The sequence below is a fragment of the Dermacentor variabilis genome, chromosome 9 (genome assembly GCF_050947875.1).
Source record: "Dermacentor variabilis isolate Ectoservices chromosome 9, ASM5094787v1, whole genome shotgun sequence".
In the NCBI taxonomy this organism is placed as follows: Eukaryota; Metazoa; Arthropoda; class Arachnida; order Ixodida; family Ixodidae; genus Dermacentor; species Dermacentor variabilis.
The window spans coordinates 146,150,920-146,163,320 of NC_134576.1; the positions used below are offsets into that span (position 1 = coordinate 146,150,920).

General features: G+C 47.6%; 1 protein-coding gene across 12 annotated transcripts in view; it reads left to right on the forward strand.

The window, feature by feature from the left end:
• shot (dystonin-like protein short stop) overlaps positions 1-12,401 on the forward strand; it is a 318,414-nt gene that overhangs the window by 287,565 nt on the left and 18,448 nt on the right. For all 12 annotated transcript variants that reach the window (XR_012822837.1, XM_075669861.1, XM_075669859.1 and 9 more), the window contains 8 exons: positions 619-778; positions 1,198-1,399; positions 1,686-1,849; positions 2,356-2,626; positions 5,227-5,440; positions 6,196-6,331; positions 8,513-8,557; positions 8,646-8,763. Coding sequence is in view for 11 of the 12 variants with exons in the window: in XM_075669861.1 (XP_075525976.1) it covers positions 619-778; positions 1,198-1,399; positions 1,686-1,849; positions 2,356-2,626; positions 5,227-5,440; positions 6,196-6,331; positions 8,513-8,557; positions 8,646-8,763 (1,310 nt within the window). In the remaining variant the exon portion in view is untranslated. The remainder of the gene's footprint in view (positions 1-618; positions 779-1,197; positions 1,400-1,685; positions 1,850-2,355; positions 2,627-5,226; positions 5,441-6,195; positions 6,332-8,512; positions 8,558-8,645; positions 8,764-12,401) is intronic.

A 12,401-nucleotide genomic window follows, 5' to 3' on the forward strand; every position in this document is an offset into this window, starting at 1 on the left:
TGCACAGTTTCTTATTCCGGTACCAGCAAATCTCCGCCCGGATCGTCACACGTCACATTCAGAGCTATCGCCGCCAAATCTGTTGCGATTAGCATCTTCACCTATCTGTTGTACAGTGCGGGATGCGTAGTGCCATTGGTAATGTACTTCACTCTTTTAGTAGCTAATAATCCAAACGCACCACCGTTTCCTGCTGCAGGCGGCACGATGTGGGCATCACATTTCGCTTCGGCAGTATCCGGCATTGCCCACCAGCTCGATTTCATTTCGGTTTCCCATCGCCCTCTTCAAGCACCACACAATAGAAAAACAACAAAACGCGGTGGTGGTGCTCCGGCCACCAGAGCACCACCAGGTCGAAGCGCGTTGGCGTCTTGTGCCGCAACGATTCGCGCGACACTTCGCATTACGTAAACGTCAAGAATAGTTGCGGCAGTAAATTGTTTTACTTACTTTGGAACATACGTTTTCCCGGTTAGTTTGTTTTTCTCACGTTTTTTTCCAAAATACATGAACGAGGTTCTACTGGATATGCGGAGCATCCTAGAAAAGCAACCAGGTTGTCACGAGCCAGTTACCACAGCTCTCCTTTTCATTGCTGGTGTTTGCACTGCGTAGGCAACGCAAGTTGGAGGAAGCGCTGCTGTTCTCGGGCCAGTTCAAGGATGCAGTGCAGGCGCTCATCGACTGGCTGGACCGCGCCCTGACCTCCCTGCAAGCAGACCAGCTGCTGCACGGAGACCTCGACACGGTCAACAACCTTGTCGAACAGCACCGAGTACGTGACACTGCGGCCACTTTCATCCATTTTGGAACAGGGTGTACAAGCTTTAAGCTACAACCAAAGCAGCTGCTCTTACAGCAAGCTGTCCTGTCTTGTGTAAGCTGTCTTTCCTTCTTTATGTTCTTTTTCTCTCTCTTTTCCACCTCTCTCTGTTTTCACTCCAAATCAAGGAGCACGGCGAAGGAGAGAGTCACTGACTATGTTGTGTCAACTCTTTCACAACGCACTAAAATTTTGTGAGGGATTTTATGTCATCCGTCTTCCTTCTTTCCTTTGTCTTATTTCTTTGTCTTTTGTGCCTGCCTGTTTTCTTTTCTAAGCAGCGCACCATTCTGCTTTGTCAAGCCATATTTGGCACAGGCAGTTATGATTTGTCTATTTCTTTTTCGTAACATTTTTCCATTCTTGCACAGAGCTTCCAAACGGAGCTGAAAAGCCGCTCGGCCAACCTGGAGTCAGTGCAGCGCACGGCCAGCGAGCTGCTCAAGACGGCCAGTGCCGACGATGCGGCCAGCATCCGCAGCCAGATGTCATCGCTCGAGTCAAAGTGGGAAGCTGTTTCCAAGCTCTCGGACACCAAGCAGCGCAAGCTCGAAGAGGCTCTCCGCCAGGCAAGTTGCACAACCTGCATTGTTGATCAGTTTTTATTCTCCTGACCTTCCTTTGCGACTAGTGGGCTGTTCAAAGCAATCGTAACATCGAGTTTAACCTCCCGAGTTTTTATCTTTGCCTGGATACAAATCTCTCGGTGCTTAGGTAGTGTTCAGGTTCAGTACCTCCAGGTATGCTGCTCAGGAAAATGAGTGTCCAGGCAACTCAATCACCTGGAGAGCAGTTACGCGTTGAATGCATTTGAGCGGTGATAATTAACTTCAACTTTTGTTTTGCTATTCACAGGCAGAGCAGCTGCACAAGGCAGTGCACATGCTGCTGGAGTGGCTGTCAGATGCAGAAATGAAGCTGCGCTTTGCAGGTCCTCTGCCTGAGGACGAAGCTACAACACGGCAACAGATGGAGGAGCACCAGCAATTCATGCGCGAGATGGAGCAACAGGAGCACAACAAGGTACTGGATGGAGAGGCACCTTGCTTGATTTGAGCACCTATGCAAAATTAAATGGAAATACAACAGTTTGTGAATGGCTTTCAAGACAGCATTTGCTTTCTTGGTTGCCACCTTTGTCAGCTTCTCTATACCGATCCCTTCGAAGATTCGCGTTACTGTCTCGCCATCCCTGCACAGTAACTTGTTTAATTTTCAGTTTTTTAGCTGACATAAGAACTTCTAGTCATGACGGCAGCTTAAGCTTTGCCGCTGGTGTTACTTGCATTGCAAGGTAATGGGTTGTTTATCCCATGTAGCAAGCTGGGAAGGGAAATGTAGTGAAACTTTGTTATGAGCCCATTCAAAAATATTGAAACTTCTACACGCAGTTCATTTATGTACGTGGCAGCTGGAAATTCATTACCTGCCTTCTGTGTTGCATATCTATACGTATTCTAATGCTATAAAATTTTGCCATGACTGTGTGGAGATAACCTCAATCCCACGGTGGTTGTGCCATTCTGCAGGAGAGCACGATAGCGCTAGCCCAGGAGATTCTGTCCAGGTGCCACCCAGATGCCGTGACGGTCATCCGTCACTGGGTGACCATTATCCAGTCACGCTGGGAAGAGGTGTCCCTCTGGGCACGCCAGCGTGAGCAGAAGCTGGCCGAGCACCTGCGCTCGCTGCGCGATGTGCTTGAGCTGCTTGAGGAACTGATGCGCTGGCTGCTGGCAGCCGAGGCCAGCCTCATGACTTTGGAAGCCCAACCACTGCCAGAGGATGTGGCAGCAACAGGTTCTGTTCACTTCTCCTTTCAGCTTCAAATATAGGCTTGCACCTGTGTTGGGTGAGATGCGAAAAAAATTAAAGATCGCATTGAATATTGCATGTTTAGCTCTCGCTTCTAGGAGCCATATGCATTCTTCATTAATATGAACAGAAACACTTGAATTCTGTTCAAACAATAATTCTTGAAAATCAGAACCACAATTGCTCTTCTTTGCTGTAGAATCGGTGTCTTGAATAATTTGGTCCATAAAACCGTTTTTCTTTTCTTCAGTTTAGACCAAACACAAAAATAATTACAAGCTTCAAAAGAAAATCTTTTGTTCCTTTTCATATTGGCACATGGTGTTGAACTCCCCACCCAACTGACACAAGTCCTCTAGCAGTATATTAAGCCCACTTTAAAGGCATTAAAGGCAAAGACTTGCGGCGCTGCCACTCTACCATCTGAGCTAACCAGTGGGCTCACAGATGGCAGGCCGAAGTCGAATTTATCAACTAGAAGTAAAGGGAAGGGTTGAAGACGATTCGCGGAACGGTCAAAACTGATCAACAAGGCGAAATTAAGTGATATCCGAAATTATAACGTGAGAAAAACGTAATAAATGGTCGCAGCCTGAAATCGGTGAGAAGGAAACTTGGCATAGGACAAACTAAGATGTATGCACTGAAAGATAAGCAGGGTAATATCATCAGAAATCTCGAAGGTATAATAAATGAAGCGGAAGAATTCTATACTGACCTGTGCAGTACTCGGAAAACACAGGGGAACACCATTTGGAATGATAATGAACAGGATACAGAAACTCCTCCTATAATTGGAGATCATGTCAGAAGGGCCTTGCAAGACATGAAACAGGGAAAAGTGGCAGGAGAAGATGGAATAACAGTCTATTTAATCAAAGATGGAGGAGACATAATGCTTGAAAAACTCAAGGCTCTCCGTACAAAATGTCTATCAACTAAAAGGTCCCAGAAAACTGGAATAATGCAAATTTTATACTAATCCACAATAAGGGAGACACTAAAGAGCTGAAAATTTATAGGCCTATTAGCTTACTCCCAGTATTATATAAAATATTTGCCAAAATAATCTTCAATAGGATAAGGGCAACACTGGGCTTTAATCAACCAAGGGAACAGGCGGGCTTCAGGATAGGATTCTCTACAATGGATCACATCCATGTCATTAATCAGGTTATCGAGAAATCCGCAGAGTACAGTAAGCCTCTTTGTATGGCTTTCATAGATTACGAAAAAGCATTTGATTTAGTAGAGATACCAGCAGTCATAGAGGCATTGCGTAATCAAGGAGTACAGAGCGCTTACATAAATACCTTGGAAAATATCTACAGAGATTCCACAGCCATCTTAATTCTTCACAAGAAAAGTAGAAAGGTACCTATAAAGAAAGGAGTCAGACAAGGAGACACAACCTCTCCAATGCTATTCACTGTGTGCTTGGAAGAAATATTCAAGCTATTAAACTGGGAAGGTTTGGGAGTAAGGATAGACGGTGAATACCTCAGCAACTTTGAGGTTTGCCGATGACATTCTTCTATTCAGCAACACTGCAGACGAGTTACAACAAATGATTGAGGACCTTAACAGAGAGAGTGCAAGAGTGGGGCTGAAGATTGATATGTTGAAGACAAAGATAATGATGAATAACCGGGCAAGTGAACAAGAATTCAGGATCGCCAGTCAGCCTCTAGAATCTGTGAAAGAGTACGTTAACCGAGGTCAATCACAGGGAACCCTGACCATGAGAAGGAAATTCACAGAATAAAAATGGGTTGGATCGCATAGGGCAGGCATCGTAAGCTCCTGACAGGAAGCTTACCATTATCATTGAAAAGGAACGTATACAGTACAATCAGTGCATTTTACTGGTGCTGACATATGGGGCAGAGACTTGGAGACTGACAAAGAAACTTGAGAACAAATTAAGAACGCCGCAAAAATTGATGGAACGAAGAATGCTTGGCATAACTTTAAGAGACAGAAAGAGTGGTTTGGATCAGAGAGCAAACGGGTATAGAGGATATTCCAATAGACATTAAAAGAAAAAATGGCGCTGGCAGGTAATGTAATGCGCAGATAACTGTTGGACCATTAGGGTGACAGAATGGGTACCAAGAGAAGGAAGCACAGTAGAGGACGACAGAAGACTAGGTGTTGCGGCGAAATTAGGAAATTTGCGGATGCTAGTTGGAATCAGCTGACGCAGGACAGGGGTAATTGAAGATCGCGGGGAGAGGCCTTCGCTCTGCAGTGGACATAAAATATGATGATGATGATGATGATGAAAGGCATTATAGTGTACGCTGTAATTCTGTTGAGCTCCTGAACTTTCCAAGGTCCCACATGTTTGTCTTAAAAAGAGAATATACCTCTGACTCTGCCTTGTAATTCTGCTATTTGGCTTTTAGTCAAGAGGGCTGCTTTTATGTGGCACGCCTAACTGCTAAATTCTTCTTGTGAGAAAATCTGATGTGAAAGTTTGATTGACAGCTTGTACCCTAAGTAGCTCCAAAGGTGAATGTCCTGTTAGTTTAGTGCGTCTACTAGCCATTTGATAAGTTTTCTTGTGACAAAAATCTGCACAGAACGCCTTCTCGATGACCACCGGCGTTTCATGGACGACATGTCCCAGCGGCAGGCCGACGTGGATCGTATCTCTAAGGCCTTTGCCAGTAAACGCCAGCCAGCTGCTGGCTCAGCCGCAGCTGGTGGAATCAAGGACCGCCCGTCGCAGCAACGACATGACCGACGCACGCCCCACGCAGCTTCTCAGAGTACGCCTCGGACATCCACACCCACGTGAGTGCTGTAGTATGCCTTCACCTCTTTATGACTTACTTACCCGTTTCAGTCAATGTGGATAAGCACGCACAAGAATTGAGATGTCTGTCGCATTGAGTTTCTGGATCGTTGAGGCGTCTTAGATGTATCCTAAGCACAGACTGCAGTCCCTGCAGAATCTCTTGTTTGTATGTTATGAAGTTCTGCTGCCAAGTGGAGTGCTGCAGATTCTGTTCCCCGTCATAATGGCTGCGCACCAATGAGTCAGAATGTAACTATGTTTGTATATGGGGTCAAATTAACCCAGAGCTCTCCACTACAGGATTACTTGTAGCCTCAGTGTTTCTATGTGGGATCAAATTGAATCAGTGAGTCAATGAACAATGTTGTCCATCCTTACAGCACCATCTACTACACTGCTGATTAGCATAAATAGCAGCCTTTGAAGATTCCCCAGGCCTCGGAACTGAGCAAGAATTGAGTTTTCTGCATGCAGATCATGTGTGGCTATAGAATGATGCTCAGGTAAACATCAATGGTGTCATTGCAAAAGAGTGTAGTGATGCAACACCAGCTGCCACCAACAGCTAGTGGGAGCTTTTGCGCTGATTTTAACAGCCATTTCTTTTTTTCTTTTTTGACCCGTCAAACACTAAACTGCTAACTCTAACCACGTCTTTCTATAAGAGATAGCGAGTCGAATTATTGGACACACATTTTGCAATTCCTTGCTCCCAACTGACAGGCCTGTGTCATCGTCTCTGTGTATGCAGGCGTGGGCATGCTGCTGCAGAGCCTGAGATCCGACACCCCCGTGCACGGGAGCTGGTGGAGAAGTGGCAGCACGTCTGGCTGCTGGCCATGGAACGCCAGCGCCGACTGCTGGAACACCTCAAGTACCTGCAGGAGGTAAGCACTGAACATTCTTAACAAAATTGTACCCTCTTTTAGTCAGGGTGTGCGAATACCAAATAGTAGATTTTGAATCTAATAATGAATCGAAACAAGAAAAACACCCCAAATATTGAATCTAACGCTAATATCAGAAAACTATTCACAAAGAGTAATGCTTACAAATTTTGGCCAAAGAAGTACAGTGCTGCACATGCTTTGGAGTCTCCTAGCATTATATAGCAGTAATGTAGCAAGCTATCAGTAACTTAAGTACAGTCAACGACCAATTTTTCGGACGTCCAATTTTTCAGGCACTCAATTTTTAGGACATGCCAGATAATTCGGACACCGTCACGGCAGCGCCATGCACCCCATAGAGCCAATGTATAAGGCAGTCTGAAATTTGGATGCTGAAACCATTCACCGTCTGGTTTTTGTGACTTTCTGCTGTGACTGCAGGTCCAAAATAGCATTAATTGAAGCCATCACCGCCGCCATTTTGAATATCTCGCAGGCTTAAACAAGCGCTCCCGCACGCCAATGCACTCGCACACATAGTAGTCGCATTGTGCTGTCATTAAGCCTAGTGGTTGCAATATTAACTTTCGGGCTTCCTTCTATTCGGTGCCATATTTTTCATTTTAAGGGGTTGTGAACCACTCCTCGGGCTTAGTAACAGAAACAGTCCACAGATAGCATACAATGCTGTGAATATCTCAGACAGAATTTGCAGTCTTGTACAGTGTGTGGAGCTTCCAAGCAGAGCGTGAAGTCACATTTTTCTCACACTGTCTTTTCGACAAAAGCCTGTTACTCACTCTTTTCGGCCTGCTATGTTTCGTCAGAACAAAATTTACTGAAGAATAAAAATGGGTTGGAGTGCATATAGTAGGCATTGCCAAATCCTGACTGGGAGCTTACCACTGTCATTGAAAAGAGAATTGTACAATCATTGCATTCTACCAGTCTAACATATGGGGCCAGAACTTGGAGGTTATCTTTATTTTTATGTACCTAAGTTTCTGATAGCTTACTACATTCTTGTTGTGCAATGCTAGAAGACTCCCGAGCAAAGTATGGACAGTGTTTTCTTGCCCAGAATTTGTAAGCATTAAATTTTGTGAAACTCTTCCTGATATTCGATTTGACATTCATATATTTTTGCGTTTTTTATTGTGATTCCATTTGATATTTGATTTGAAATCTACTATTCGCTGTTCACCTACCCCTGCTCTCCAATGCCATGTTCTGCTTAAAATGTTATGCGATCCTACAGCACTAGGTTATCTCGAACCTGGCTTCATGTGGTGGCATGGCATAATAGGCTTCGGCTTGAAGAAATCAGAAGCTCAGAAGTTGGGAAATTGAAAACCAACAGGCTTACTGGCACTTGTACATAACTTATTTACATTGTTGTATAAGAAAACAGAAGGTCAAGTGTTTAGCAGTGAGCATCTGGATACACTGCGTTTCCGTGGTCCAGAGCAGCTTGTTTTCTCTACGCACCGCCATTATAACACCTCTGTTCGAAGCCTCCCTTCTGGAGGTAGCCACTCACACACATGTCACGACCCACCATGACGGCAGCTATTCAAGAAGCACAAACAACACTGTCGCAGACGGAATATAAGACCGCTGACCCCCACCAAGAGACAGCGGATGCAAAGGCCGAGAGAGGGTCTCACCGTGGGAATAGGAGAGGAGATCTTTTACTCCTAACTGGTCTTCTCCCCTTCTTCTCGGTATAGGGCAGGCACCAATTCGTCGCGGCTTTCTCACGGGAAACGTCCATGAGCCCTTCGCGTCTTCTCAGCCTACCCCAGAGTAACAACTCTTTCTTCCCTTTGTGGCGCTTCTCTGATGAGGGCAGCTTGTTACGGGAAAATTAGCAGCGCCCAGCATCCGTGGTAACTGTCCTCCGACTATCCTCCCAGTGTAGTTCTCGCATTCTACCTTTGCACATGACGAAGAGCATGTTGTCTACTGCACTCATAGCAACAAAGGTCTCTCTCTCTCTCTCTCTCTCTCTCTCTCTCTCTCTCTCTCTCTCTCTCTCTATATATATATATATATATATATATATATATATATATATATATATATATATATATATCGCTCTCTCTGTTTTTCTTCTTCTTTTGGTACAACGGTAGTACAACGAAACTCACATGTGCTAATGTGTCTTCATTTTTTCAGTTGGAGAGCATCAAGAACTTCGACTTTGACGAGTGGCGCAGGAGGGTGAGTGGCAAGCTGATTTTGCTGTAAAAGTGAAGTCTTGTACTCACACTTGTTCATGACGTGTGTGTCTTTCATCCTTGGCCTTCAGTTCCTTGGCTGGATGAACAACAAGAAGTCTCGTGTGATGGACCTGTTCCGCAAAATCGACAAAGACAATGATGGGAAAGTGACCAAGGAGGAGTTCATTGAAGGAATCCTCAAGTCGAGTAGGTCTCACAACATCACATGCTTTCAGGTGTCAGTGAGTCTTAGTACAGCATATGCAAGAACCTTTGCATATGCTATAAGATAGCAGTCTTAAAATGTACATGTGCAAAATGCTATTAAGAGCTTTGCGACTTACGTGTACATGCTAACTTTTGTATTTAGTGTTTTAGGCTTTGCATAGCTTGTGTAGCTAATGTAACAACATAGTGGTGCCTAAGATGCCCACTTCTGTGCAAATGCAATCATGTTACCTTCTTTTTGTCATGACAACAAAACTGAAGTGGTAAAGTTTGTGGGGTCTCTCACACCCGTGCTCTTGGGACAAAGGAACGACAACACAGTAGTGCAAACAATCACAAGGGCATTTATTGCACCTTTCATAGATCAATGCCTGCTAGCCAAGTTGCTATCCACAAAACATGCCGATGGGCGCGCGACAAATCTAGAAGTCCGACTCACCGCGACCAGAAAACGAGCGAATATGTTCGCCCCATGCTGGATCCCAACGCCTGGTCGTTCGCGCGTACTGTCACGCAAATGGTGGCGCATTCCAAGGCGGCCACGCGAGGCGGTCTCGCAGAAGCATGGGTCAGCGGCGCGCGGGATGTCCACGCCGTTCACCGACCCGCCGGGGAAGAGACAGCCCGCCGCGCGCGGAATGTCCGCGCTGTTCGCTGACCCGCCGGGAAAGAGACAGCCCGTCCTCCCCTGCACCCCCAACTAACCCTGCCGTGAGGCGGCGTTAGCAACGCAACACTCGCGCCATCTCTCGCACTGCGCCCCAACCACATCGACCGCCGCGGGCATCACGCAGGCCACGCGGCGAAGCCGGATTACAGGAGACGCGCCATGCGGGAAAAACGTATCAGGGAACGCTCGAGAGTCGCGCATCCCCACATACCCCCAACCTTAAATCACTACATATTCCGGCAAGACATGTGACACGGTCTAACATCAAACTGTGCTTCGCGAACGAGGTAGAACATTAAACAGTGGCCGCGCCGAGGAAATGTCCACGCTGTCCATAGCATGCGAGCCGACTGTCCTTCGGTACACCGCTGGCGTCCGCCGGTCACAGCAGCAGCTTTGCGGACTCGACGGCACGATCCCAGGCCAGGACTCTGGAGACGACGACGCAGTAGTCGGTACGAGCAAGCGTCGCTCGTGCCGACGCGCCCTGCTGGCAAGAGCCGCCGTAGCTGTCGGTGACCGCCGGCTCTTTTGTCCGCCGCCGAAGTCGCTGCGCCGAACTGGCCACAGCATCACCATCGCCCGGGGTGGCTCGATCGCAGTCCGGGGCAGTAGCGCAGACGATGTGCAGGTGACAGCAAGCCAGGGGTGACTCCAATCACGCTGCGTACACTCAACACACTCGGCAAACACTAAAGTAGTGCAAGGGAGAGGAATTCTGCATGCGCATTGCCCACGTGGTACGACGTTCAACTCGGCTAGCAAAAGATCGGGCAGCTACTCAGATACTAAGTTCACGTGAACGAAGCTCGCTTCCCTGAGTCGAACGAGTAATTTCAATTCGTGCGAGGCAAAATAGAATGAGGGAAGCAAATTGCAACCCCTCAACGCCACGGTCCACCAGGTTGTGTCCCTCCACGTGCGACAGGCAGCTTCGTAAAGCCTTAGGCCTAAAGCGTCGCTACCCTGACAACAACCGGCATCCAAAAACAACACCCAAAATGAGTGCAAAACAGGCAGCCGCGAGGAGACGTCAGCTCTGTGAGGTGGTCCTACTCCGCTCGGTGCACACAGCATCCGAGTTGACGGCGCCCACCGTCCCAGACGGTGTCGGAGCGCCCGGTGCCAGGCCGCAATACCAGTCAGCCCGTAGTGGCACCTGTGGCCCGCGGCCACCCGGCTCCCAGAGCCGCGACTTCATCAGTCAAAGAGATAGAAGAAGCTATTTACATAAGAAATTCGGACCACCCACGAGGCTTCCGTACTCACTCGCTTCAGGCTTGCCACAGCTCCGCGGGCGCTCAGCCTCGCTCTCCCAGGATGCAGACCACGTGGCTCTCGTACTGACGCATGTCATTAAAAAAACACTTGCGAAAAGGCTTAGCATGTTGACATGTTCAAACACACTACAGCCACCATCACCTCGCTCAAGAAAGCACGCCGCCGACGCTAGCGATCAAAATTCACGCTAGGCCTACGCTTCGGTTCAAACAAAGGTCTCGAACGAAGCAAAACTGTTAAAGCTATCGTCCGATGTCCCAAGAGCCCCACGTTGGGCGCCAGATGTGGGGTCTCTCACACCCATGCTCTTGGGACAAAGGAACGACAACACAGTAGTGCAAACAATCACAAGGGCATTTATTGCACCTTTCATAGATCAATGCCTGCTAGCAGAGTTGCTATCCACAAAACATGCCGATGGGCGCGCGACAAATCTAGAAGTCCGACTCACCGCGACCGGAAAACGAGCGAATATGTTCGCCCCATGCTGGATCCCAACGCCTGGTCGTTCGCGCATACTGTCACGCGAATGGTGGCGCATTCCAAGGCGGCCACGCGAGGCGGTCTCGCAGAAGCATGGGTCGGCGGCGCGCGGGATGTCCACGCCGTTCGCCGACCCTCCGGGGAAGAGACAGCCCGCCGCGCGCGGAATGTCCGCGCTGTTCGCCGACTCGCCGGGAAAGAGACAGCCCATCCTCCCCTGCGCCCCCAAGTAACCCTGCCGTGAGGCAGCGTTAGCAACGCAACACTCGCGCCATTTCTCGCACTGCGCCCCAACCACATCGACTGCCGCGGGCATCATGCAGGCCACGCGGCGAAGCCGGATTACAGGAAACGCGCCATGCGGGAAAAACGTATCAGGGGACGCGAGAGAGTCGCGCATCCCCACAAGTTGTCTTTTCACTTTATCTCTTTTTCTTCGTGGATGTACTACTATAGTCACAGACAACCTTTCTTAGCTATGAAGGTAAGGCTACGGAACCAAAGTACACCTCTTTCACTGCTACTGCAAGTAGTCCCGCAGTTTGTTTATTTTTTTATGTGGGAAATAGAAAACAATATTTTTTTTTAAATTTTTTACAGCGCCTTATTTGAAACAATTAGTAATTCACCAGTCAGCTACTGTTATTTTATTGTATTGTTAGAAGTTATTTTCGCATATTAGCATCTCCATACTGGAGATGCTAGCCCCATCAGACGACGTCCTTATTATTTGTCCCATGCTGAACCACAAGTGATTCAGCACGAGGTCGAAGCAATGCTCACGAAAAACGTCATTGAACGTTCCTGCAATCCCTGGGCATAACTGTTCATGCTAGTAAAAAAGGACGGTAGCTCTTCTACGTAGACTGTCGTCACTTGAACAAGTCACATGAAAGGACATCTACCCTCTGCTGCGAATCGATGTTGCTTTCGACTGTTTCCGCGAGTCTACCTACTTCTCATCCATTGACCTACGGTCAGGATACTGGGAGATTTTTGTAGGTGACCTGGACCGGGAAAAGGCCACACTGGTTACACTGGATCGACTTCATCAATTTAAAGTGATGCCCTTTGGCTTCTGTAATCCCCCAGGAACATTTGAAAGGATGGTGCACTCTCTCCTCCACGGCTACAAATGGTCTGCGTGCCTTTGTTACCTAGATATTGTTTTTTTCACCGACAT